The sequence below is a fragment of the Chrysochloris asiatica genome, unplaced genomic scaffold, assembly GCF_000296735.1.
Source record: "Chrysochloris asiatica unplaced genomic scaffold, ChrAsi1.0 scaffold00096, whole genome shotgun sequence".
Lineage (NCBI taxonomy): Eukaryota > Metazoa > Chordata > Mammalia > Afrosoricida > Chrysochloridae > Chrysochloris > Chrysochloris asiatica.
The window spans coordinates 4,797,342-4,824,292 of record NW_006408614.1 but is presented as its reverse complement, the minus strand read 5'-3'; the positions used below and the strand labels follow the sequence as shown (position 1 = coordinate 4,824,292).

At 46.4% G+C, this 26,951-nt stretch overlaps 1 protein-coding gene across 1 annotated transcript in view; it reads right to left on the bottom strand.

The window, feature by feature from the left end:
* INPP5D (inositol polyphosphate-5-phosphatase, 145kDa) overlaps positions 1–23,279 on the bottom strand; it is a 141,790-nt gene extending 118,511 nt beyond the window's left edge. The window contains exon 1 of the mRNA XM_006866805.1: positions 23,143–23,279. Within this exon, the coding sequence (XP_006866867.1) occupies positions 23,143–23,276 (134 nt within the window). The 5' untranslated portion in view covers positions 23,277–23,279. The remainder of the gene's footprint in view (positions 1–23,142) is intronic.
* Between the last annotated feature and the right edge of the window lie 3,672 nt (positions 23,280–26,951).

Sequence of the window (26,951 nt, the reverse complement as noted above, 5' to 3'; positions counted from 1 at the left end):
CTTGGAATTCTTATGAGGTCATTCTGTTCTGTCCTACAGGGTCACTAGGAGCTGGCATCAAATTGATGGCAACGGGTTTACAAAATAAAAAATTTTAAATAATACATTAGTTTTTTAAAAGGTCATGTTGTACAGAACGGTATAAAATGAAAAGTAAATGTCTACTCCTTTTCTCTCCCATGTGTCCCACTTTCTAATGCTCAATAGTTGTTGTTATTTTGTAAATTATTTCAGAACATGTTTATATATGGCTATCTTTAAAAATGCAAAGAATAGCATGCTATGTACATTGTTTGGAAATTTGCTTTTTTCGCCAATAAATAAATAAACAACATCTTAGAAGTCTTCCCAAATAACCAATCACCAAAAAAAAAAACAAGCCCACTGCCAGTGAGTTAATTTCAACTCATAGTCAAGTGAGACTGCGAAGGCTCCTTCCTGCAGAACAAAGTAGAACTGTCCCATAGGATTTCCATCACTGTAAGCCTTTATGGAAACCAAATGTCCAATCTGTCTCCAGAAGAACTTCTGGTGGGTTCAAGCCACTGGTCTTTGGGTTAACAGCCAAGGGCTCTGTACCACCAGGCTCTGCTTTTTTTTTTTTTTAAATCAACCAAAAACAAAATGAAAGACAAAACTCACTGCCATTGAGGCAATTCTCATAGTGATCCTTCAGAGAGGGTTTACTACCATTCAAATTATATTCCATTATACAGATTTACAATCATTTATTTGACCAGACCCACAATGATTTGTTGATAGACAAGTGTTTATTTTCAGCTGTTTGCCATGATAAATAGCACTGCAATGAACATCTCTGTGCACAGGGGTGAATTCAGAGCCTCACTGGTAGAATGGGGAATTATGATAATATCATAACACCTACCGTTGTGGGGTGGATTGAATAAGTTAATATCGGAAGAGCATTTACAAAAGGCCTGTCTATGTTGTGCAATAAGGACTACACATGTTGGCATTTATGAGTGATTGTTGATAGGGATTGTGGGTCATTAGAAGGAGAACAGCTGGGCCGACTGTGTGGACATTTTACCATTTAATAAAGACTACCCACTGCTTTTCAACTGTGCTGTGGCATTTTTTCCACCACTAACCGGATATGACAATGTCAATTTCTCCACGCCCTGCCAACTGGCTGTTATCAGACTTCTTAATCTTTGCAAATCGTCTAGGTGAAAAAAAGAAAAACAGAAGAGGAGAATAGCTTGTTTTCAATTTGACTTTCTTTATGAGAAAGGCTGCAATTTTCTCACATGTACATTTGAGGAATTTGTAGTTTTCTCTGTGAATTCCTTTTATGTCATTTGCTCACTATACATATATGTATGTTAGTGTATATATGTGTGTGAATGGTTTTGTGTGTATGTATATGTGTATAAGGAGCTCTGGTAGCGCAGGGGTTACTAATTGGGCTGTGAACCACAAGGTCAACAGTTAGAAACTACCAGCTGCTCCGTGGGAGAAAGATGAGGCTTTCTGCTCCCGTAAAGATTTACAGCCTCGGAAACCCTGTTCAGGGTCGCTATGGGTCGGAACCGACTCGACAGCACTTAACAACAACATATGTGTATATGTGTGTTATTGTGTAGCTTTATGGGCATGTGTATGTTGTTGTTACTAAATGCCGGCTGCGACTCATAGCCAACCTGCATAGCGTTTCCAAGGAGTGGCTGGTACATTTGAACTGCCAACCTTGTGGTTACCCTACAGCACAACACCAGGACTCCATGTAAGTGTATCTGTATATGGAGATGTATATTATACACATATAGAGATCATGCATTTTCTATTATTTATTTGTAAGAATCTTTGATGTATATTGAGACACTTTTGTAGCTATTTTATTTTGATTGATTTTCTAAAAGCTGCAGGTTCTACAGTTTGATGTGGTCAAACACATCCACCACCATTTAGTTTACCCCTAGATGTTTGACTATGATGTTGGGGTATCTGGGAAGTAACTACAGGAGCTTTGCTTTTTCTTTCTCGCCCTTTGTTTCCTCCCTTTCTGCCCATCCCCTAGACTGTTCCCAGAGCCTGAAGGGACACCATAATTGGCCTGTATACAAGAGAAGAGAGATTCTTCTCGACTCCAGTGGTGCTGGACAGCCAACTGGACATTGGTGGTTCAAACCCACCCTTTGGCTCTGTGGGAGAAAAACCCTGGTGAGCTGAGCCTGTAAGAGCTTGCAGCCCTAAGAAACCCTATGGGCAAGCATCTGGGTCCAAAAGACCGAACAACAGCAACTAGAGCCTCCCCTCAGAAATGGGGAACCCCCTGCCACCCCAGTCTCATTCCCTTCACAGAGAAGCTCCCACAACAAATGCAGGCGCTGCCATGGACCTTGCTGGGTTTTTTTTTTTATCTTTCAATGCCGGGCTCTTGTGACATTTCCTCTTGTAGATATGCAAATGCAGTGAGGGTAAGAACCACCCCGATTTGACTGAGGGCATCAAGTTTATGGGAGCCTCCCCTGCCTACACATGCCAGTCCAGATCAGTCAGTTGGTAGACAGAGGACACAAGACAACCATCCTCAGAGGAAGGCAGCAAGGCCATGCATGGCTTTTTCAAAGATGTCCCAGAAACCCTGAAGCAAAAATCAAATCAAATCAAAAGAAATCACACGAGCAATTCAATAGTCAGCCAATCAAAAGCTAGGACAATAGCAAAGGAGCCTTAGATAGTCTGTCTCCCAAGTCCCAGGTTTTTATGACACGCCCTCATGGGAATGACTACGAATCTTCAATGCCTACCCAGACAGGATGCCAACACCCTGGGGAGGAACCAGGTTAGACATTCAAGGGGAAACGTGCAGTGTCATCACATCACATGGCATTGGGGTTGGGCGTGGGGTAGGAGGGAAGTTCCTAGCTCCACTGGGGGGTGTGGACTCTCCAGGGAGGTGGGGGAAGGCACCCCTCGGCCGGTCATGCCCCACCCCCCCAGCAGCTCTAGGTCACTCTGATGGTGTATGGATACACACAGGCATCCACATCCTTGTGTACACACACACACACACACACACACACACACACACACATCTACAGTGGAACTGGGAAGAACGGAACGCCACAGGATGGTTTTACTTTCTGGTTTGAGCAAGTTGTTCACCTTTGACAGGATGCATCCTTCCCGCTCTGGTATCCCTCATTTCAGTGGAAAAGATTTGAATTTTCCTTGTCTAACAAGTTTCCACCTCACAGAGGTTCCAACTTTTGCTGATTCTATTGTATATTCACACGCATGCACATAACATGTGTTGTACTTATACACAGGAGTCCTGGTAGCATGATGGCTTACATGTTGGGCTGATGATAACCTCAAGGTCAGCAGTTTGAAAACACCAGCTTCTCTGAGGGAGAAAGATGAGACTTTCTGCTCCCATAAAGACGGACAGCTCTGGAAACCCTGTATAGTGTAGCTATGTTGTTATTAAGTGCCATTGCGTCAGTTCTGACCCACAGCGACTCTGTATAGGGTTTCCAAGGAGCGGCTGGTGAACTTGAATCACTGACCTTGCAGTTCAAACTGACTTTGCAGTCAGCGTATTACCCACAGGGCCACACCAGGACTCCAGTGTCGCTATAGGTGTGATCCACTCAACAGCATACAGTAGCAGCAGTACACACACACACATGCACACATTTAGGTACACACATGCACGCATATAAGAATGCACAGATATACAACACATGCGTATACATACATATGATTTCAATCTGATGTGTAAAATGGTATTTAAAGAAAAGATTCCAAAACTAAATAGGGCTTGAAAATATCTGTGTTAGAATAGAGCCCGACAATATGCTTGTTACTGTTGGGGAACAATGAGTCATAGCCAGTACTCCCCTCCTCTTATGGTGATTTATAGCCATTGGAGGTGACAGAGACGGCTGTGGTTCCAGTTCAGGGTGATTGTGTTAAGAATATTCCCTCCACCTTTCAAAAGGGAACCTAGATCATGAGGGGGTGGAGGAAGGTAGAATCCCAGTGAGTAGTATCCAATCTGTCTAGGTGGAGCTGATGAAATGCAGACGGGTCTCTCGTGATACAATAGTGAATAATTGTTATCAGGACTGATTGTGAGCATTGGAAATGTAAAGGTAGATGTTTTATAGCAAGGAGGGGAGTGATTACCTTTGCAATCTAGGAGCGGAGGTCCCTGGAACCATCAACGGAGAAGAGCCAAGAGCGGGACCCTACCCAGAGAAGCAGTGATGCCTGAGATGGAGGCAGAGATGATGACGTGGAGAGATGGAGCAGCTGGGGACTTGAGATCCAGAGAGGGAAAGGGGCTGTGTGCTGATGACTGGGGGCAGGGGCGGGAGGGAGCGAACAGGCTTGCAGGGTATACCCTTTGGTTGGTTGATGATGAATGGAGGGGATTTTAACTATGGCAATACGTTAAAATGATATACGATAAAATGAATGTAAAACTAATGTTCTCCCATGTAAACTATCACATAATTCACAATAAAACATTTATTTATTTTAAAAGCAAAGATTAAAAAAAAAAAAAAGAATATTCCCACCAGAGATCCAGGTTGGATGGCATAGGGCAGAGCAGTACCTAACTCTACTATCCAGTGAGACTGTCCCATCTCCAGATGAAATGGAGTTTAGAAGGAATTTCCCATGGGACTCAGGACAGGGTACCCAGCCAGTGCCCAACAAGGAGGAAAACAAGAAAGGACTGCTTTGCCTGGGAAGGGTCTTGCTAGGCCAGACCTAAAATGGAACCGGAAGTTTTACCAGGTAGAGCCAGAAGAACAAACAAATGTGTCTTGGAAGAAGTACAGTCAGATGTTCCTTAGGAACCAGGGTGGTGAGACTCACCTCACTTTGAACGTGTTATTTGAGGGACCAGTCCCTAAAGAAGGACACCATGCTTGGTAAAGTGGAGGGTCAGCAAAAAAGAAGAAAACTCTCAGTGAGATGGAGGGACAAGTGGCTGTAACAGTGGGCTCAGACAGCAGCAGCTGTGAGGGTGACACAAAGCTGGGGGGGGGGGGGGGTGTTTGGTTCTGCTCAGCTCTGTGTCATGGGGTCACTATGGGTCATAGCTGACGCCATGACACCTGACAACAACAAGAAGAGGGCAAGCGATTGGCAGTAGGAAGAAACATTTAGTTACTCTTTCGATAAATAGTCCTATTTGTTCATGACTATTATTCCTGGTGTGGCACTGTAGGATAAGTACTGGACAAGGTTGATGGTTCAAACTCAACAGCCACTCCTTGGAACCTTATACAAGGTCACTGTGAGTCAGAACTGACTGGACAGTACTTAACAAGAACAATTGTTACTCTTCTGATAACACTCTCCACTGCACTCCCCAAAACCCCTTTGCTAGGGGATTGTCAGAGACAATGAGGGCAGACTCAAAGTGAGAATCTCAAGAGTGTCCCTGCTTCACTCTGCCAGTTGGCTTGGCAGGCTCCGAGAATTGCTTTTCATCCCCTTTGTAACTTTTGTTTTAGGTCTGCTTTTATTTATAACGTGTCTGCCTGTGGTTTTCTGGGTTCAATGTTACTGTCTTCTAGACAAGGTGGGGCAGAAGGACAGAGTGTAAACCCTGCATTTGAAAGAGCCATTGGACCAATGTAGAGATCAGAGAAAATGAAGACCAGCAGAACCAAGGAGAGTCATCCGTCACCACCCCAGACCATGAAGAACCCCTATCACAGGGATCACGGAAGCTGATCAACTAACAGAGACCTCTAGTAAAATCCCGGAAGGTGCACATGGCTAATCTGAAAGGTTGGTGGTTGGAACCCACGCAGAGGTGTCTTCAAAGAGAGACTAGGCAACCACTTTCCCAAAGGCAATACGACACAACCTTGGAAGCTTCATGGAGCACAGTTCTACTCTGTATAGATGGGGTCCCTATGAATCTGAATTGATAGCCACTAGCACAGTCCCCTGGAGTCCTTATTTGGTGCTGTAAGATAAGCACTGGACCGCAAGGTCGGTTTAAACCACAAGGTCAGCAGTTCAAACTTACCAGCTGCTCCTCGGAAACCTTTTACAGGGTTGCTATGAGTCAGAAAGGACTCGATGACTATTAACAACAGTCCCCAGCTCCATGGTGGCAGTGGTGGCGGTGGTGGTAGCTGTGTGCCATTGAGTCTGTTCAGACTCATAGCAGCCCTGTGTAGGGTTTCTAAGGCTACAAATCTTTACAAGAGCACAAAGTCTCATCCTTTTCCTGTGGGGTGACTGGGGGATTCAAACTGCTGACCTTGTGATTGGCAGCTCAACTTGTAACCCACTACGTTGCCAGGGCCCCTTGAGCATACCATTGCTGTTGTTGTGAAGTGCTGTTGAGTTGGTTCCAACTCATAGCAACCCTGTATAGGGTTTCCTATGAGCAGTTGGTAGGTTTGAACTGCCGGCCTTGTGGTTCAGTCCAGTGCTGATCCTAGCACTCAATAATCAGACAGACTACTAAACCCTAGATAAGATGGAAAGCAGGAGCAGAAGGCCCAGTTGGCCAGGAGGTAAGAGGTGGAGATCAGGCAGAACACCCTATTGTTGGGAGTCTGCCATGAGTCCCCTCCCATTTCTGGGGACCAGGAACTCTGATCTTCCTGCCCCAGCATCAAGAGGGCCAGAGGCTTATTCTTTATCCAATAGCTGAGTCCTGGTGTGGCACTGTGGGCTAATGCGTCAGACTGCAAAGACGTTTGAACTGCAAGGTCTGTGGTTCAAGCTCACCAGCTGCTCCTTGGAAACCCTAGACAGGGTCACTATGGGTCAGAATCAACTTGATGGCACTTAACAACAACAACAACAGTGTGAAGCAAGCGGTCCTGGTGTGAACTATAGGATAAATATTGGACAGCTAACCACAAGATCGGCGGTTCAAATCCACCAGTTACTCCTCAGAAACCCTTTACAGGGTCATTATGAGTTGGAAATGACTCAACAGTACTCATCACACACACACACACACACACACACACACACACACACACGTGAAACAAATATCCCTGGGAGGGGTGCAATCACCAGCATGCCACCATACCCCCTCATTGATGCCCCACTCTGAGTTCAACCTTAGATCACAGGCTTCCCCTCACCCCATCCCTGCCACCACTCAAAGGAAGTGGGCACCATTCCTCTAAGAACATCAAGAATCTTTGTTGTGGTCTTTCTCCTGAGGAGTGGTTGGGTGGGTTTGAACCACCAACCTTTCAGGTATCAGCCTAGCTCTTGACCATTTGTTCCACCAGGGTTTCTCAAAGGATCTCTAATTACTGTCTGAAATAGAATCATTACAAAGGAGACGACATTTTGGAGCAAAGTTCTGATTTGGGATCTCAACAAGACTTCAGAGATTATTGCATGTTTAGAACTAGAAAATCCTTTAAGAGAATGAAACATTTTATAAAACTAGGAAAAGATGAATGCTTCTTCGATAGAACAAATGACAACTAATGTTTCTTTTCCAGGGCAGTACCAGAGTGGAGTCCTGGTGTGGCGCTGTGAGCTAATGCGTCAGACTGCAAAGTCATTTGAACTGCAAGGTTGGTGGTTCAAGCTCACCAGCTGCTCATTAGAAACCCTACACAGGATTGCTATAGGTTGGAGTCGACTCGACGGCACGTAACAACAACAACAATAAATTCTAAATAATCACAAGAGCCATTGTTTGTTTTTGAGTGATTGAGTCTTATTAAAACGTCAAGTTCTCACAAGTTATATTACGCGTTTAACGCAACCCCATTCAAAATCTCAATAGCATTTTTTTTCTCACTTGACACACTTATGATCTGGTTCACCTGGAAGAACACTTGAGAAGAATAGAAATCCTAGAAGATAATGTCTGCTGAAACTTGAGTCGTTGACACGGTATGATTTTGGTGTGAGAAAAGCAGACACCCATGGGACAGGGGAAAACAGACAAGAAAGAGGTATAAAAGATGTAACATAGTACACAAGAGGAACCACAACGGGAGAGAGGTATAATGACCTAAGATAAGGTTTTAGAAAAGATTGTTTGAGAAAAATCCGCATGCATCTTTATCTTATATCACCCATTCGATTAATTTCAGAAAGCTTTAAGTGGCCAGTGTGTGTGTGTGTGTTTGTCGCTTTCTTTCTTTTAAAGCAAACCATAAAAGCTCATTTTGGTTTTTTTCCATCTCCTGGACTCAGTACTTAGTGGACATTTTTCATCTGACATTCATATCAAATCGGGGTTCTTGTGCCTGCTTTTCAGATGAGCAATCCCGTGGGATTGATTGCCTTGCTTGGCCGAATTGTTCCTTTAGCCCTATTAGCTCCAAGGAAGGTGCTCTGGTGGCGTAGTGGTTATGAGTCAGGCTGCTAACCTCAGCGTCAGCAGTCTGAAACTACCAGTTGCTCTTTGGGAGAAAGATGAGGCTTTCTGCTCCTGTAAAGATTTACGGCCTCGGAAACCCTATGCAAGGTCGCTGAGTCGGAACTGACTCCACAGCACACTGCCAGCTCCAAGGATGCCTGGTGTTGAAATGTTATTAATTGTTGTTGTAGGTTCCGACCCATAGCAACCCTGTCTAGGGTTTCTGAGGAACATCCAGTGAGTTTGAACCTCCGACCTTGCAGTTCAAACCAACCTTGCGGTTGAGTGCTCATCCTACAGAGCCACATACAGGAATTCAGTGGTTAAAAGCTCAGTTGCTAAGTAAGAAGCTGAAAGTTTGAATTCCTTGGAGGAAAGATGTGGTAGTTTGCTTTCTCAAGGATTGCTGTTGTTGTTGTTGTTAAGTGCCGTTGAGTCCGTTCCGACTCATAGAGACTCTGTATAGGGTTTCTGAGGAGTGGCTGCGGTTTGCCTTGGAAATCCTGTGGGGCAGGTCTACTCTGTCTGAAATCTTACTGGGCTACCGCTAGTTTGGGTCTTAGCTCCAAAGCTCCTAGTCTAAACATCCTGCTGCCCACAGGAAGGCACAGAAGTGATTTTCTGCCTTTGGAGTGATTCTCGACATTGTAAAACAAAGGAAAATCTCAAAAGAACAAAACTGATAGATTTTACTGTAAAAAAAAAAATGTGACTTCTTAATGTCAACAAAGGAGCTTTGGTGGCACACCAGCAACTTCATGGGAGCAAGATGTGACAATTTGCTTCTGTGAAGATGATCTTGTCTGTAAACCTTCACTCAATTCACAATAAAAAGTTTAAAAATGAATACTTTTTTAACTGCCCTGTGGGCAGTTTGACTTTGTCCTGTAGGGTCAGCATGAGTTGGAATCAACTCTATTTGATGGCTACAGGTTTGTGTTTTTATTCTTTCTTCTGAACTTCAAACAACAACAACAACGTCATGTCTAAAGGCGAACCACACATTGTGAACGTATTTGCCACAAGTGTGACATAAAGAACTCATGGAGTCAGGGAAACACTCCAACTTCAGTAGACCTGCAGGTAAAGAGAAGTACTGAAGAGAGTCTTCAGGGAAGAGGCATGAAGGTCGCTAAATCTTATCCAATAAGCGCCATAAGAAAATGCAAATCAAAACCGACACAATTTGCAATCAACTCACTGTGCTACCGGGCTTTTTTTTTTTTTTGAAAGAAAACACTCTTAATAGGGAGATCAGAACGAAGCAGGCATACTTTCCTACTGCTCACAGGAGAGTAAATTGAAACAAAATATCAGGATAAGCGTTTGTCATCCCGTAGAAGTCTCCTTTGGTCCATACTCACAGCGGTAACCAAAAATGTGAATGGACGCTTTCCAGCAAAGACCTTCATCACCAACGTATGTGTAAGAGCCAACGTGAGAGTAACACAGCTGTCTGACAAGAATAGTTTCATAAACGATGGCATATCTGCAACAGAACGAGGTTCTATTCAACATCCGTTGGTGGTAGAGGTGATTGTACACCCTTGAGTCACTTCCGGGGCCATAAATCTTTCTCCTGAGGAGCTACTGGTAGGTGCATATCCACCGACTATGATATTTGGGGGAAATTGTAATGATTTGGGGGAAATGTCAATGCTAAATGCTGAAAAGCACAGACTAAAATCAAAGGGTCATATTATGGAAAACAGTTTGGTAATTCCTCATGAAGTTAAACATCAAGCAATTCCACTCCGAGGTATATACCTCAAAGGATTGAAAGCAGGAATACAAACAGACTTGTTCACACCAATGGTTCATCACCAATGACAGTGACCTTTGCTGGAAAGTGTCCATTCACATTTCTGGTTACCGTTTCCCGCTTCCCATATTATGTCCAATGGCCCCAACGTGAAAACAACCCAAGTATCCATCAACAAGTGGATGGAGAAATAAACAAAAATGCATACATATGAATAGAAATAATATTGGTATGTATTGTTCACATATGAATAATGCACTCTGTTAGCGTAGTGACTACAAATTGAGCTGCTAACCTCAAAGTCAGCAGTTCGAAACTACCAGCTGCTCCATGGGAGAAAGATGAGGCTTTCTGCTCCCGTAAAGATATTCAGCCTCGGAAACCCTTTACAAGGTCGCTATGAGTCGGAACCAACTCCATGGCACATACCAACAACTACAATAGAGTTTCCAAAGAGCAATTGGTGGGTTTTAACTGCCAAACTTGTGGTTCTCAGTTTAGCGCTGATCCTACACACCACACCAAGAGTGTATATATATATATATACATACACACATACATTATTATATATATATATGTAAATTATATATTGTTGTTGTTGTTAAGTGCCATCGAGTCGGGTCCGACCCATAGCGACCCTGTACAGGGTTTCCAAGGGTGTAAATCTTTACGGGAGTAGAAAGCCTCATCTTTCTCCCGCGGAGTGGCTGGTAGTTTCGAACCGCTGACCTTAAGGTTCGCAGCCCGATTCGTAACCACTACGCTACATGTATATTATTATTATATATAATAATGTATATATTACATGTTATATTATGTATGTTGTTGTTGTTAAGTACCATGGAGTTGGTTCCGACTCATAGTGACCTTACAAAGGGTTTTCGAGGCTGTAAATCTTTACGGGAGCTGACCACCTCATCTTTCTTCTGCAGAACCGCTCGCAGTTTCGAACCGCCAACCTTGAGGTTAGTAGCCTGATTCATAACCACTACGTTACCAGAGCTCCTTATATTATATATAATAATGTATATATTATTATATACATATGTGCATTATATATCTATACTATATATATATGTTGATGTTAAGTGACGTTGAGTCAGTTCCGACCCATAGCGACCCTGTATAGGGTTTCCGAGGGGCAGCTGGTGAACTTGAACTGCCAGTCTCGTAATTTAAACGGTTTTGCAGTCTGGTGCATTAACCCACAGCACCACACCAGGACTCCATATATACACATACATATAATCATTGTTATTGTTAAGTGCCATCATGCAGTGACTCTGTATAATAGGGTTTCCGAGGAGTAGCTGGTGGGTTAGCAGACCAGAGCATACTCTATAGCTCCACACCAGAACTCCATAAATATGTACATATATAAGAATGCTACATATAAATATCATTTAGCCATGATGAAGAAGTTCTGATGCATACCACAACATGGATGAGCCCTGAAAACCTTATGCCAAGTGAAATAAGTCAGACACTAAAGGACAAACATGGTGTGGTCCAACTTATATGAAATCTCTAGACTAGGCAAATGCCTAGAGACCCACGCTTACTCACAGTTACCAGGGACTTGGGGAAAGTGAGAGGCATGGGGTCCCTTACGCACATTGGATACTGAGTTTGGGATGATGCAGAACTTTGGACATGGCTAGCAGGGATGGATGCACCGTGTGGAATATAATGACGTCACTGCTAGTTACCTCAGAGCCAAGGGACTGGAGTCCTATCAGTATCTCCCTCCTAAACTGGAATTGGATACTTTTCATGTTCTCTTGGTTATATCTTCATTCTGTCTGGTTTAACCGAGTAGCTTCCTTGCCTCTGTGTTCCAGCTGGTTTTCTCCCTTAGACTTGCAGGCACTTAGTCTGTCCCCACCCCCTGCACCCCCCCAAAGCCACCAGCCACTCATGCGTCACTGAAGTCCTCTTCCTGCCTCAATCTCTTTGAGTGCTTCCTCTGAGGAGGCCCCACGTGACAGCCTCCAGGAAGTTCCAGAAGTGACTCCCTTTGCCTCTGTTCTGTCTCCTTCTGTCTGACAATTTTCTTCACAGACTGGTCTTCTGTACCTCGGCCACTGCTTGTATTTGACCTCATAAAAAATAATCGTCTGCATTGCATTGGAGCTGGTCATGCCCTAGCCTTAGGTAAACGTGTTATCCACATTCTCCCATTGTATCCTTTAAATAAGCCAGTGGTAACAATAAAAAGAAGGAGCTCTGGTAGCATAGTGGTTACGAATCGGGCTGCGAACCGCAAGGTCAGCAGTTTGAAACTACCAGCTGCTCCGCCGGAGAAAGATGAGGCGTTCTGCTCCCGTAAAGATTAACAGCCTCGGAAACCCTGTGCAGGGTCACTATGAGTCGGAACCGACTCCAGGGCACATAACAACAACAACAACAATAAAAAGACAAATCACCCAATTAAATATCAGACAAATGTTCAGAATAGAAAATCTCCAGAGGAGATTGTAATCCTTGCAATGAAACAATGAGTGTAAAATCGATGTTCTCCCATGTAAACTATCACTCAATTCACAATAAGAACTTAAATAAGTTTAAAAAAATCAATGAAACCTAGAGATGAGTCATTATTGAGGGAAAATAGATAAATTTATTTCCTGAGTAAATTTAAAAAAAGAGAGACAAAAAAAAAAAAAATCTCCAGAGAATATCTCCAAAGGGCCAATAAACACACAAAAATGTGTCCAGCATCATTATCATCAAGGAAATGCAAATCAAAACCACACTCGTTGGTGGTGGTGGTGGTGATGGTGTACCATAGAGTCAGTTCCAACTCACAGCCACCCTGTATAGAGTTTCCAAGGCTATACATTTTTACAGGAGCAGAATGCCTCATCTTTCTCCTGTAGAGCAGCTGGTAGATTCGAACTGCTGACCTTGCGGTTCGCAGCCCAGGTCGTAATCCACTATGTTACCAGGGCTTCTTATACCCCCATTAGGATGGTTATAATAATAAAGAAAACATAATTATAATAGCAATTATAGCATACTCAAGTAAGGCCTTGAGTAGGTTCCATCTGAAGTTAGAGACCATCTCAATAATAGATCTGATGCACTGAACACTAATAACCCAAACCAAATGTGTTATAGGATAACATGAAGGACATCATACATGAAGAAAGCACAGATCGTTTAAAAGACAGAAAACACCAAAATGGATGTCAGAAGAGACTCTGAAACTTGCTCTTGAACATAGAACAGATAAAGCAGATGGAAGAAATAAATGATGAAGTAAAAGAGGTGAACAAAAATAAATATTTCAAAGGGAGACAAAGTAAAGTATTATAACAAAGTGTGCAAGGACCTAGAGTTAAAAAAACAAACCAAGAAACAAAAGGGAAGAACACGTTTGACATTTCTCAAGCTGAAAGAAATGTAGAAAAAATTTCAAGCCTTGAGTTGGCATTACTGAGGGATTTTGTGGGCAAAATATTGGATGATGCAGGAAGCATCAAAAGGAGATGGAAGAAATGCCCAATGTCATTGTACCAAAGAGATCTGCTGGCATCTGATCAAGAACCCATGATATTGAAGTTCAAGACAGCCACCTGACCAACTGGGACAAATCCATATACACACCCATTCCAAAGAAAAAAGGCGATCCAACAAAATGCGGAAATAACCAAACAGTATTATTAATATGACATACAAGTGAAGTTTTTATGAAGGTAATTTAAAAATGGTTCCAGCAGGGAACTGGCAGAAATTTGAGCCAGATATAGAATGAGGGATATCATTGTTGAAGTCAGATGGATCTTGGCTGATAGCAGAGAATACCAAAAGATGTTTACTTGTATTTTATTGACTATGTACAGACACTCATCGGTGCGGATCATAGCAGCTTATGGGTAACATTGCAAAGAATGGAAATTCTAGGACGCTTAATTATGCTTATGCAAACCCTATACATTGATCAACAGTCAGTAACATACAGCAAAGGGGCTACTTGGGGTTTAAAGTCCAGAAAGGTATGTGTCAGGGTGTATATTTTCACTCTATGTGTTCTGTCTGTGTACCGAGCACAAAATCTGAGAAGCTGGGTTATCTGAAGAAGAATGCAGCATCTGGATTGGAGAAGGACTACAAACCTTTGATATGCACATGACACAACCCTGCTTGCTGCACGGGAAGAGGATTTGAAGTTCTTACTGATGAAGATCAAAGACTCCAGGCTTCAGTATGGATTATGCCTCAACATAAAAGAAAATAAAAATCCTCACAAGTGGACCAACTGAGCAGCATCAAAATAAACGAATAAAAATATCAAGTTGTCAAGGATTTCATTTTACTTGGATCCACAATCCAGGCCCATAGAAGCAGCAGTCAAATTTTCAAACAACATATTGCATTGTACAAATCTGCTGCAAGAAACCTTTTTATTAAAGTGTCCAAAAGTGAAGATGTTACGTTAAGGACTAAGATGCCCCTGACCTGAGCCATGGCATTTTCAATGATCTCAAAGAAACTCAAACCCAGTGTCATCGAGCACAGTTCGACTCATAGAGACCTTCTGGAAGGTTTCTGAGACTGCAAACTTCTATGTAAGCAGACAGCCTCATCTTGCTCCTGTGGAACAGCTGGTGGGTTTGAACTGCCAACATTGTAGTTAGTAGCCTAAGCTTATTCCATTGCACTGCCAGGTCTCCTTCCTTACATGAATGCTAAAGCTGGACAAAGAATAAGGAAGACCTAGGAAGAACTGATGCCTTTGAATTATGGTATTGGTGAAGGATGTTGTATATACCATGGACCATCACAACAATAAACCCATCTGTCTTGGAAGAAGTGCAGCCAGAATGCTCCTTAGAAGCCAGAATGGTGAGATGCCATCTCATGTACTTTGGACACGTTCTCAGGAGGGTCCAAGAAAAAGAAGACCCTCGACGAGATAAGTTGACACAAAGGATTTAAACATTGGAATTGTGAGGACGGTACAAGTGCAGGTGGTTTTCGTTCTGTTGTGCACAGGGTCACTATGAGTCGGAACTGACTTGATGACACCTAACAACACAAGAGGACTTGAAACATTTACTGATGAAGATTAAAGAGCACAGCCTTCGATATGGATTACATCTCAATGTCAGGAAAACAAAACTCCTCACCACTGGACCAATAAACAACATTCTTATCAACAAAGAAAACATTGAAGTTGTCAAGGACTTCATTCTTCTTGGATCAACTGTCAACACTCGTGGAAGCAGCAGTCAAGAGATCAGACGACGTATTGCATTGGGCAAATCTGCTGCACAGGAACTTTTTAAAGTATTGAAGAGCAGAGATGTCAGCTTGAGGACTAAGGTGCGCCTGACCCAGGCCATGGTATTTTCAATAGCCTCATATGGATGTGAAAGCTGGACAGTGAATAAGGAAGATCGTAGAAGAATTGATGCCTTTGAGTTGTGGTGTTGGAGGAGAATACTGAAAGTGCCATGAATTGCCAAAAGAACCAATAGATCTGTTTTGGAAGAAGTGCAGCCAGAGTGCTCCTTGGAGGCCAGTATGGCTAAGCTTCGTCTCTCATACTTTGGACATGTTGTGAGGAGGTAACAGTCGCTGGAGAAGGATGTCATGCTGGGTAAGATGGAGGGTCAGAGAAAAAGAGGAAGACCCCCAACGAGATGGATCAACCAGGTGGCATCATTGATGGTGTCAAGTGTGGCAGCGGTAGTGGGGTTAGCCCAGGATCGGACATTGTTTTGTTCTGCTGTGCATGGGGTTGCTATAAGTCGGTTCCGACTCAATGGCACCTTACAACAACAACAACAACAACAGCAACAACAATAAGTGATAACAACCAGTGTGGAGAAACTGGAGTCCTCTTACTTTGCTGTTGGGAATGTAAAATGGTACAATCACTTCAGAAGAACAGTCTGACAGGTTCCTCAAAACAGTTACCCATGGATTCACCTCGACCCAGCCATCCAGCATTGGCAGGAATATATATATATATATATATACATATATATATATATATATTCAAGGGAACTGAAAACATTTTCCACACAAAAACATGTACTTCAATGCCCGTAACAGTATTATTCATAACAGCCCAAAGTGGAAGCAATGCAAACATCCATCATACAGGTGAATGTTGCTGTGTGGTGCCGTCGAGTTGATTCTGGACTCACAGCAACCTCATGCACAACCGAACGAAACACTGCCCGGTCCTGTGTGCCTACCCTTGTTATTTCTGAGCCCATTTCTGCTGATGAAAAGATAAGATAAAGACAATGTGATCTCTCCACACCCCCTCCCCCCCACACGCTGCCATGGTGCGCATTCATTCTGACTCATGGGAACCCCATATAGGTTTCCAGAGTGTCTATTTTTACAGCAGTAGACAGCCTCATCTTGCTCCTGCTGAGCCCACCACCACCTCTACTGGCTTCACCAGGGTTCCTGATAATAACACTGGAACATTATTTAGCCATAAAAAGGAATGAAGTTAGGATTCGTGTGAGAACTTGAATAAACCTTAAAGACATTATATGAAGTTACAAAAGACCACAGAAGATCTGACACCATTCATATGAAATGTCCAGGAATGGTCATTCTATAGAGGCAGAAAGCCAGGGGCTGGAGAAGGAGGACAGGGGTTAGGGGAGAGTGTGTGCATAGGAGGTGACAGTTTCATTGTAGGGTGGAAACAATGAAACTGTTCTCAAATCAACTATGGTGATGCTCTGAATATACCACCAACAGTGCATTATGAGTGATGTGGCATGTGGGTTACATCACAACACAAAACAATAGCCCAGAATCCGTCTCATTATCCTCAGTTCAGCGAGGTCAGCATCTTGCAAATGCTAGACTCCCATCAGACCTGGCCAACGGCAGCTGTCTGCAAGGCCTGGTACGGCTTAGGGTGGAAGGACAGGGGAAGGGATGAACGGAAGTGGCATACTCTGACCCACAGATTCCTGCTCTGGGGACCTGGCTGATGTCTTATGCATGGCTGGATTTAGTAAGTCAGGAAGGCCTACAACCCCACTGCAAAATCTGCTGAAGCCACACCGTCAGGGTCGCTGTAGTGACTTCATTGCAACCCAGTAGGTCTCCTCACGTCACACCTAATTTGCTGTCAGTTGGTAACAGCTCATGGCACCCCCTTGTGTGCAGAGTACAACTGCCCCACAGGGTTTTCAAGGCTGTGATCTTTCAGAAACAGATCACCAGCCCTGTTTCCGAGGTGCTCTGGGTGAGGTTCAAACCATCAACTTGTTGTTGTTGTTGTTGTTGTTGTTGTTAAGTGCCGTTGAGTCAGTTCTGACCCATAGCGACACTGTATAGGGTTTCTGAGGAGCAGCTGGTGAGCTTGAACCACCGAATTTGCAGTTCAAACAACTTTGCAGTCTGGCGCATTAACCCACAGCGCCACAGCACGACCCAGAAATGGCACTTAGCCATTGGGACCACCCAGGGACCCCTCTTACATATATTTATTTCCATTCCACATGTTGTGTGAGGTGATTCTGACTCACAGTGACCCAAGAGGACAGCGTTCAACTGTCCCAGAGGGTTCCCAAAGCTGTCATCTTCACTAAAGCAGGCTGTCACTTCCTCCTGTGGAGCTGCTGGTGGGTTCGGATCACTGACCTTTCTGTCAGCAGCCCAGCCCTTAACCACGACACTACCAAGACTCCTTACACTATCTAGACAAGACAAGAACATCTATGTGCACTGGGCACTCCATTCCCACTGGGGCTCGCACACAGAAAGAAAACTCAGAACTGTCCTTAACCAAAGTCCATCAGCCTGCCTTCTCCCGTGAAGCCTGGCTCGGGCTATTGTCTGTACCAGTTCCCTGTCTGCTTTCTGTCACTTCCACATATGAAAAGTGGTACTTCTCTTCATTGGCAAGAAAGTCGTGAACGAGCCATGGAAACTGGAGACTAGGGGATTGGATCACACCCCAGTAAAGAGCTTCACTCCTCTCCTGGACACTCTTGCCCACCCCAGCTCCTTCTCTATGACTTCATCACTAGAGGTCCCCTCGCCGGCCTCCTCCCCGACTCCTTGCCCAAGCACATGCCCAGCCTGGTCAGCACACCTCTCTTCGCCTCTCCTTCCTTGCCTCATCTGGCTCCTTCTCCCGCCTAGGAACAGCATGAGAACATGTTCTGGCTCAGCCTTTGTGAGTTGTGCAACCTGGAAAATTAACAACTGTTCTGTGCCTCAGTTTTACCTTCTATACAGTGGGGGTGCTCAATCATCAAATGCCCTTCAAAGGTCACTGGTAGCCTCAAGTGAGGAAACACACACATTCAGATCTCGGATAGGACGTGTCACACAGTAAGTGCTTGAAAAGTCTTGTCTTATTAGGTTTGCTATTGCTGTTAATTGGGGTCCTGGTGTGGCACTGTGGGGTAAACACTGAACTGCAAGGTCTGTTTGAAACACAAGGTCGGCAGTTCAAACCCACCAGCTGCTCCTCAGAAACCCTATAGAGGGTCATTATGAGTCAGAACCGACTGAGCGGCACACAACAACAACAACAACAACACTGTTATGATTAGGTAGGAGTCCTGGTCACACAGGGGTTGAAATGCTTGCTGTTGGAACTCAGCAGCCCTGGGAGAAAGATGCTTCTGTAAAGATGTATGGCCTTGGACAACCTACAGGCAGCTCTGCTCCGTCCTCTAGGGTCACTGTGGGTTGGCATCAACTCCACAGCTCTGAGCTTTTGTTTGTTTCTTTCTTTTAAATCCTTTGGTCGATTAGTTGAGTGGACTTCTGGCTTGGTGCTGCAGGAAAAGCTCTGGACTGCTAACCTCATACAGGGTAGCTATGAATTGGAACCGACTCAATGGCACCTAAAAACAACAACAGATTGATCACCTTTTGTTCTCGGAGCAAGTTCCAGGGTCTCAAACATCTTCCCATGGGATTTCCCCAGACAAATTGAATTTTGGTGAATGAATGTCCCTCCTCTTTGGGTGCCTTTTTATCTTTCTGGCTGTGTGTCGAGACCAGGGTCACTAGGTATATTGTCCTGTCGGAAGAAGTCTGCCCCTAACTCTCTGGGGTGAGTAAGGCAGCTTGTGGAAGGTCACGTCCAGAAGAACGCTAAAGCAGCTGGGTTCTAGGCCAAAGGCAACTGCACTCGGCCTAGGGGAGGCTTGTCAACTCTCTGGGGAACTGTTTGGTGAGACGGCACTTTTCTTGGGCCTGGGTGCTCTTACAGAGGGGGCAGGCTGTGTCTCCAATGAGGCTGGACTGCTGGTCCTACCTGCGTGGTCTGTGGGGTGAGGCTGGTGGTCCATGCTGACCACCAGCCCCTACATTTACCTTCTATTCGCTGACAAGGGTGGTGGTCCCTGCATGCCAGTGCAGATCTGCAGGACAGGAGGATACAGGCCAGAGGGCCTTCTAACATCCTCCTACCTGAGGAGCCAGGGTCTCCCCCGTAGCCCCCCTGCAGGCTCCCTGAGCAGGGAGCTTGGGGGCCAGGCTCTGGAGCCCCCTGCTCCAAATACAGAGCAGAGTCCAAACCCTGTGGTCACCAACCTCAGGCTCCCACCTCCACTCTCTGGACTGCCCAACCGGGGCAGTGCTGAGGAAAACTGAGGAAATAGAGGGTCTGAGTCACATGGTAAGTAAGACCTGAATGGCAACTCTGTCTCTGGGTGCCTCCTCATCCCATCCCAGAGTTATTAAATAGTCAAATTCATTCTCCTGTCTGACCACAAGGGCCCGCCCCCTCGAGGCTCCTTTCAGCTCCTGGAGCACCTGCCCAGACAAAACAATGGACACGCTTTACTGCTAACCACAGGGTTGGAGATCTGAGTCCAACCAGAGGTATACTGGGAAAAAGTCTTGGAGATCTACTTTTGAAAATCAGCCATTGAGAATGCTATGGAACAATCTCCTACTCGGACACACAAGGGGGCGCCATGAGTCAGAGTCTGCTTGACCGCAGTTGCCCCTGAGGCCTCAGACCAGTGTCCACTCGATCACCGGAGGGGCCCTGGGAGGAAGCTCCATCCAGTTCAGCCCAGTCAGGAGGAGGTCTGACACCCGGCGGGACCATGCAAGTCCCGCTACACACGGATATTTCTACAGCAAGAGGACAAGGCCTTGCCGGAGCTGGGCTTAAAGCAGCCCCATGCCCACAGCTTCTTGTCCAAGAAGAGCACAACCTCACATCTGTTCCCTATATACTCCAGACTGACCCCCAGAGAGATTCCCTTCTGAAAGTTACAACAGTCTAGCTCTCTTTACCCACCTCTGCTCCAACTTTGCCCCAAAACTCTGTCACCAGAAAGTCGCAGAAATGCCATTTTGGCCTTCTTGGATTGATAGCACCAGCCCATGGGCCAGAATGGTGAGGGAGCGGCTTCTAGCAGCCCACAGGGAAGAGAGAAAACCTAAGGGGTCATTTGTTCTTCAGGAAGTAAACCATGTTTGGTTGAAAGGACTGGCTTTCATTTTTGCTTTGTTTGAGCATGTCCTTCTGAGGTTTTTGGAGTTACAGGGTATATAGTCTTTTCCATGAAATGAAGTGTTGAAGTTCTTAGTTTTTACATCTCACCAACTGGCAAGATAAAAGGGTGGCAATGCAAAGTCAGCAGTTCAAACTCAGCAGCCACTCCTTGGACACCCTCTACAGGGTTGTTGTGAGTTGGAACAGATTCGGCAGCACTTAACAACAACAACAGCAAACTTATAGGACCTGCAGGCTTTCGGAACACTTGGTCCATGATCTCCCATGTACCCTCGGGCACCCCAGCTGCCACAGAGATGATCCCAGGTGGGCAGCATGGGTTCGGTGGCTCAATGCAACTAGCAACATGGCGGATGCTGAGAAGAACGGCTTCTCTTGCAGAGGGGCTGAGTCTCCCTGGGCGGGGGCATCATGCCCTGGGACTTGGAGCTGAAGGGTCTTGGGGATAGAAGGATGCAAGGTCAAGGCTTGGGCTAAGATGATCGTGACCATTTGTGGGCCCCAAGGAGTAGACAGGGCACTTCTTTGAGGCTCTGAACATAGCTCTGAGCAGAGGCGGACATGGAGGGAGAAGAGACTAGGTGCAGTCCCAGTTTTGCACCCAGACTGCATGGTGGCCATGAACAAAGAAAGACTCAGCCTCTCTGAGCTCCGTCTGTTCTTTGGCAAAGTGAGAAGGCATGTAGATTAGAGACTCTCCAAGGCCTCTCCCAGGAGTCCTAGCCTAGGGCAAACTCTTCATGGGCTCAGCTACTGAAAGCTGGGCGGTTCGGAAGAAAGGTCTGGTAATCTACCGCTGAAAAACTTGTGATGGAAAACCCTACAGAACGTAGTTCCACTCAGACATGGACGGGGTCACTGTGACTCGTTTGGATGAAGGCCTCTCCCGGCTCTGGCTCTGGCTTGCTATGAGCCTAGATGTTAAGATGCCCACAGTGTGGATATAGAGAGGTTCAAATGCACCTAACAACGTACCCTAACAAGACACCCTAAACGTTACCTGACACCCTAAGCCAACACCCTACCATGACACCCCAACTTAACCCTCTAACCCAAAACCCTAGAACTAAGCTAGAGCTGAGCACAAGTGCCATACCCTTATCACAGGGTCACTGAGCCGTTCAAACTCTCCCTGTGATGAAGCAGAACATCAGCCAAGGTCCCACCAGACAGGAGAGAAGTCCCAGTGGCCCCTCCACCCTTTCTAATGCTCCACTAGGGACCCCACAGAGGATGTGCCTGTGGGGAGGCCCAGAAAACCTACATCCCTTCCTTGAGCATGTGAGTGGGGGAGTAGGAAACCACTTTTGGGGGTGGTGCCGCCAAGTGAGTCAGACAGGAGGCTTCCAACAGCTGCAAGTCTGGGTTGTTTTCTAAATACTCCCAAGTGACCCTGTAAATAGCCTGGCTTCCCTTGGGTCCCCCCTAAATCTGCACCCACACCCAGCTTGACTGAGGCAGGAGTGGGTAAATGGGACCATGTGGTGGTTTCCACCTCAGCCTCTGGGGGCAGGTGGCCTGGGTTTTGACTGTCCGAGTCTGAGTTTCCTCATCTGCAGCGTGGGGGTATTCCCAGGCCCTGGAGCACAGGTTGGCCTGAGGGTTGAACCAGAAAATGTGCAAAACAATATGTACTACAGCAGGTCCAAGCTGGACCCAGAGTGAGCCTTGCAAACGTGGCTTGTGTCCTGAAAGCCGCTTTGCTCTGGCCTGGAAAAAGGCAGGTCATTTCTGCAAATCCAGCGACGCAGCTGGGGCTCAGGTGGGCACACTCTGCCCCCTTTCTGCGTCCGGACACTGCCTACCGGTCAAGTGAAGCAACGCTCTGACCGCAGGGCTGCAGGGGGAGGGCAGTCTACCTTCAAAGCCGGACATGAAGGTCGTTCTAGTCAAGGGGGCTTCAGAGAGGGGCTAGTAGCTTGGTGATCAGCACAACTGGCTCATTTAGAAACATTCCAGAGCAGTGGAGTTGGGGACTGACCAGGGGAGGAAGACAGATGGTATGAGAAGACCCCCTCAAACTCGGAGACAGAACTTTCTCTGCCCTCACTGAATGTGTTCTCACTCTTTATCTGTGAGTCCCCAACAACAGTGTCTACCAGGATTCCAGGGACTGTGTCCAGGGAAGGGCACCCTCAGGCCACATTCACTCCCCAGTAGGACTCAGAACAGGCAACTTTGCCCAGCACCTGGGCTGAACACACCCACCTCACAGCACCCTGAGCTCCTGGACCTCGTCCTGGCCCCTGGAGGCCCCAGGAAGTCTGTGGACCACAACTTGATGTTAGCAGGACTGTGGGACCAAGCCCTGGGGTGGCTCTGAAGAAAATTTGCTACGACCAGACCTTTCAACTTCACAGTCCAGCAGGTCAAAAGTGGGCCCCAGCTGGACCTACCACAAACCTGGAGCCTTTGTGATGAGGCCATTGTGTTCAGTGACATAAGCCAACTGCCCAGAACCAGGCCCAAACTGCTGGGGCGAGGTGAATCCCACCCACCTGAGCCGTGTCTGGGAAGGAGAGGAGGAGGTGTGGAAGCCGGGCTGGAGGGTATACTTACAGCACACAGAGGGCGTAGGCCCGGGAAATGGACTCGCTGGCACGCACGAGGAAGCTCCCATCCTTGCCCGTCCTAGCCAGCAGTTCCTCTGCCTTGGAGCGTGTGATGTTGCCATGATTCCAGCAGGGCACCATGGCGGGCAGGGGCCTGCTCGGTGGGCCAGCGGCCACCCCCAACTCACACGCCACTAAGGGGCAGCTGAGCGCCCAGTGCTATGACCTGCCGTCTATCCCCTCTCGGCTGCTGTCTTGGCGGCTGCCACCAACTCACTAACTTGTTTCCTGTTTCAGAGCTCAGTGAGGGAAAGGAAATTGAGTTGCAGAGAACTTCCTCATTACAGAGACCAAGAGGGAGAGAGAGAGAGAGAGCAGGCCTGGCTGGCTACCCCTTTCCCTCCCCGACCACCACCTCGCCACCTTCCCTCTGTCTTGCTCGCTAGCCCCTTCTCTTTTTGGTCAAGGGGTCTCAGCCTCCAGCAAAAGTTCTCCTGGTGGAATCAGAGGCTCTTTTGGAGTCTGGGGCTCAGGACTAGCTTCTGAAGATGTGGGCCCCAGCAGGTTTGGATGGGCCAAAGTAGTGACCTCAAAGTCTTGTGGGGTGCCCTGTGGATGGCCACACCTTGGCTGGCTCATCTGACTTCTGCACCCTCTGCCCAAGGTACCCAAAACATTGGGGAGCATTGAATTTGCTCCCCCCCACACACACATTGGAGACTCATATTGTTCTAGGTGCCCAGAGAACCTTGGCCACCATCACTCGAGGCCTCAAAGATGCCAGCTGGTGGTTCCAAGACACCTACCTGCCCACTCATTCTGAGGGTCTAGGAGTTACAAAGAACTTGTTCTCCATGGCATGGCTGTTCTGCCCCTGGACCCCAAGTCATCACGTTCCAGCTCATAAACAAAGGGAATACAGGTGAATATGAGAGGTAGGTTGTTCATGGCACAAGTGTAGGCTCAGTGTTCACCTCTGGAAGCAAGTTCTAAGAGGAAGCCCACATCCCTACAGGGCAAGCTGGATACCAGGTCAAAGGCCTCCATGCACTCCTGGTTATGGGGTTCAGTAGACGTGGGGTTGACTAGTTGAGCTGAGTCTCCTCCTCTGGGGCTGGCTTGAAAGTCAATCAGTTGGACTTGGCCACCTCCATTGGGCATGGCTCTGGGATTGACCAAGCCTCTTCTTTCTGGTCATGGTTTCAGGGTGGCTGCCTTGGAGGGTCACCATCTGTATTAGCAGATTGCCAAGGGCTCTAAAAAGAGCACTGGAACTAAGACCCCAGACCCCTTAGACCTCAGTTCTCACCCACCAAAGGGGAAGAGGAAAGTGCTGGCCTATGACACATGTGGCACCTCCCCCCAATCCCACACCTGGGCTTTGTTCCCCAGGACATGGCATCAGAACCCCTCTAGGACCCATGTCAGGTGGGCCTCTTCAATTCCAGCTTCCCAACCTTAGGGCTGTAGGACCTGGGCCAAGTCCCTATCTCTCCCCTTTCCCCTGTAATGTGGGGAGTCATCCAAAGGCGTCCATGCCAGTGGAGGTGTGAGCTGGGCTGGCAGCCCTTCAGGCTTTAGCAGAGACACACTGGCGGGTCTATACACTGGACACTCAGAGATGTCAGCAAAAGAAAGTGACGACATCATATAATTCACAATAAAACATTAAAAAAAAAAAGAGGGAACCTAGATCCAGAGGGCATGGAGGAAGGTAGAATCTCCACTGAGTACTATCCAATCTGTCTAGGCGGGGCTGATGAAATGAAATGCAGATAGGTCTCTTGTGATACAATAGTGAATAATTGTTACCAGGACTCATTGTGAAGGTTGTAAATGTAAAAGTAGACATTTTGTGGCAAGGAGGGGAGTGATTAACTTTGCAGGCTAGGAGCGGAGGTCCCTGGGACCATGAAGGGAGAAGAGTGGAGAGCAGGACCCTACCCAGAGAAGCAGCGATCCCCAAGATGGAGGCAGGGGTGATGACGTGGAGAGATGGAGCAGCTGGGGACTAGGGACACAGGAAAGGAAGAGGGGGGGAGGATTGTAGAATGTACCCTTTTGTTGATTGGTAATGCGTGGAGGGGATTGTAACCATGGCAATGAAACAATATGCAATAGGTTGAATGTAAAACTGATGTTCTCCCATGTAAACTGTCACATAATTCACAATAAAACTTTATAAAAAAAAAAGAAAGAAAGAAAGAAAGAAAGAAAGAAAGAAAGAAAGAAAGAAAGAAAGAAAGAAAGAAAGAAAGAAAGAAAGAAAGAAAGAAAAAGAAAGTGATGAGGCTGCCCACTGCTGGGAAAAGGATCCCATTAGAAGGTCCCAGATACAGTGGGAGAAAATGTGGAACAAAACTCAAAATTATAACAAAGACCAGGCTTACTGATCAGAAAGAGACTAGGGGGACCCGAGACTATGGCCCTCGGCCACCTTTCAGGTCTAGAAGGGAACTCACCCTTTTGGCCCAATTTTCAGACGAGCAATAGACAACACTGGTAAGGTCAGCTCCCCATGGAATGGTCAGCCATTCAAGGTCAAAAGGGCACCATTTCCCTAAGGACAGAGTTGAGAAGGATGGGAAGGTGGGTGGGATGGAACTAGGAACCGCAGGGAGGAAGTGGGATACTGTTTTTACACAGAGGGGATAGAATCATTGAGATGAAACAAAGTGTTGAATGTAAAACTGAGGATCTGCTCTGCAAACCTTCATTCAATCCGCAATAAAAAGTTTCAGAAAGAAAGTGCTGTCTTTTGAGGGGGATTAACCCTGGATTGGCCCTTCCCCCACCTCTCAGCAAGGAGACAAAGAGCTGTGGGTAGGGGACCGTGTACTTGTGGGTGAGTTGGAGGCAGGGAGCTAACTCAGATCTGAGACTCAGAAATCACTCCCCAATAGGAGCCCCCTCCCTAAAGACAGGCACCAGGGGTCAAGGCAGACAATGTCTGTGTGCCTCCTCTGCACGTGTTTGGACCACCGAGCATGACTTCATCACACTGCGGGGGGTAGGGGTGGGGGCTCCAGGCAAAGGTTAATCCTCCATCATCACCCCCACCTTCCCAAAGCCCTCCCAAGCTGTTGTTCCAAGCTCTCTCCTTCTTGCGACTGAACCCAGGGACTAGCAGCCTAAAGCCTCCGTCAAATTATTGACTAGAAGAAACGAATCTGAAAAAGTGACATGATGCCAATCATATGACATTCTGGGACAGGCAAAGCTAGAGAAACAGAAAACTCTGTCCTTGTCATGGGTTCATGGGAGGACGCATGAGGAGCGGAGCACAGAGCATTGTAGTACATGATTCAGAACCGACTTCACGGTACTTGACACCAACAAGCTATTCTAAGGAGCCCCAGTGGCACTGTGCATTAGGCATTGGTCTGTTAACTACAGAGTTGGCAGTTCAAACCCACCAGCCGCTCCTTTAGGGAACCATGAGACTGTTTGCTCCTGAAAGATTTAGTCTCAGAAACCTTGTGTAAGGTTTTATGTGGCGCTGGAGGATCAGCACTGGACTGTGAACCACAAGGTTGGACATTGAAACCCACCTCAGAAACCTTATCCAGGGTCATTGTGTGTCGGAACCAATTCAACGGTACTTAACAACAACAATGAGTGGGAATTAGGTATGGTTTTAGGTTTGGGTAGCATGGGTTGAATGTTGGGCTGGTAACTAAAAGTCAGTGATTCAAACCCACCCACTGCTCCACTGGAGAAAGGTATGACAATCGGCTTCTGCAAAGATTTGTTGTTGTTGTTGTTAAGTGCCGTCGAGTCTGTTCCGACCCATAGAGACCCTGTACAGGGTTTCTG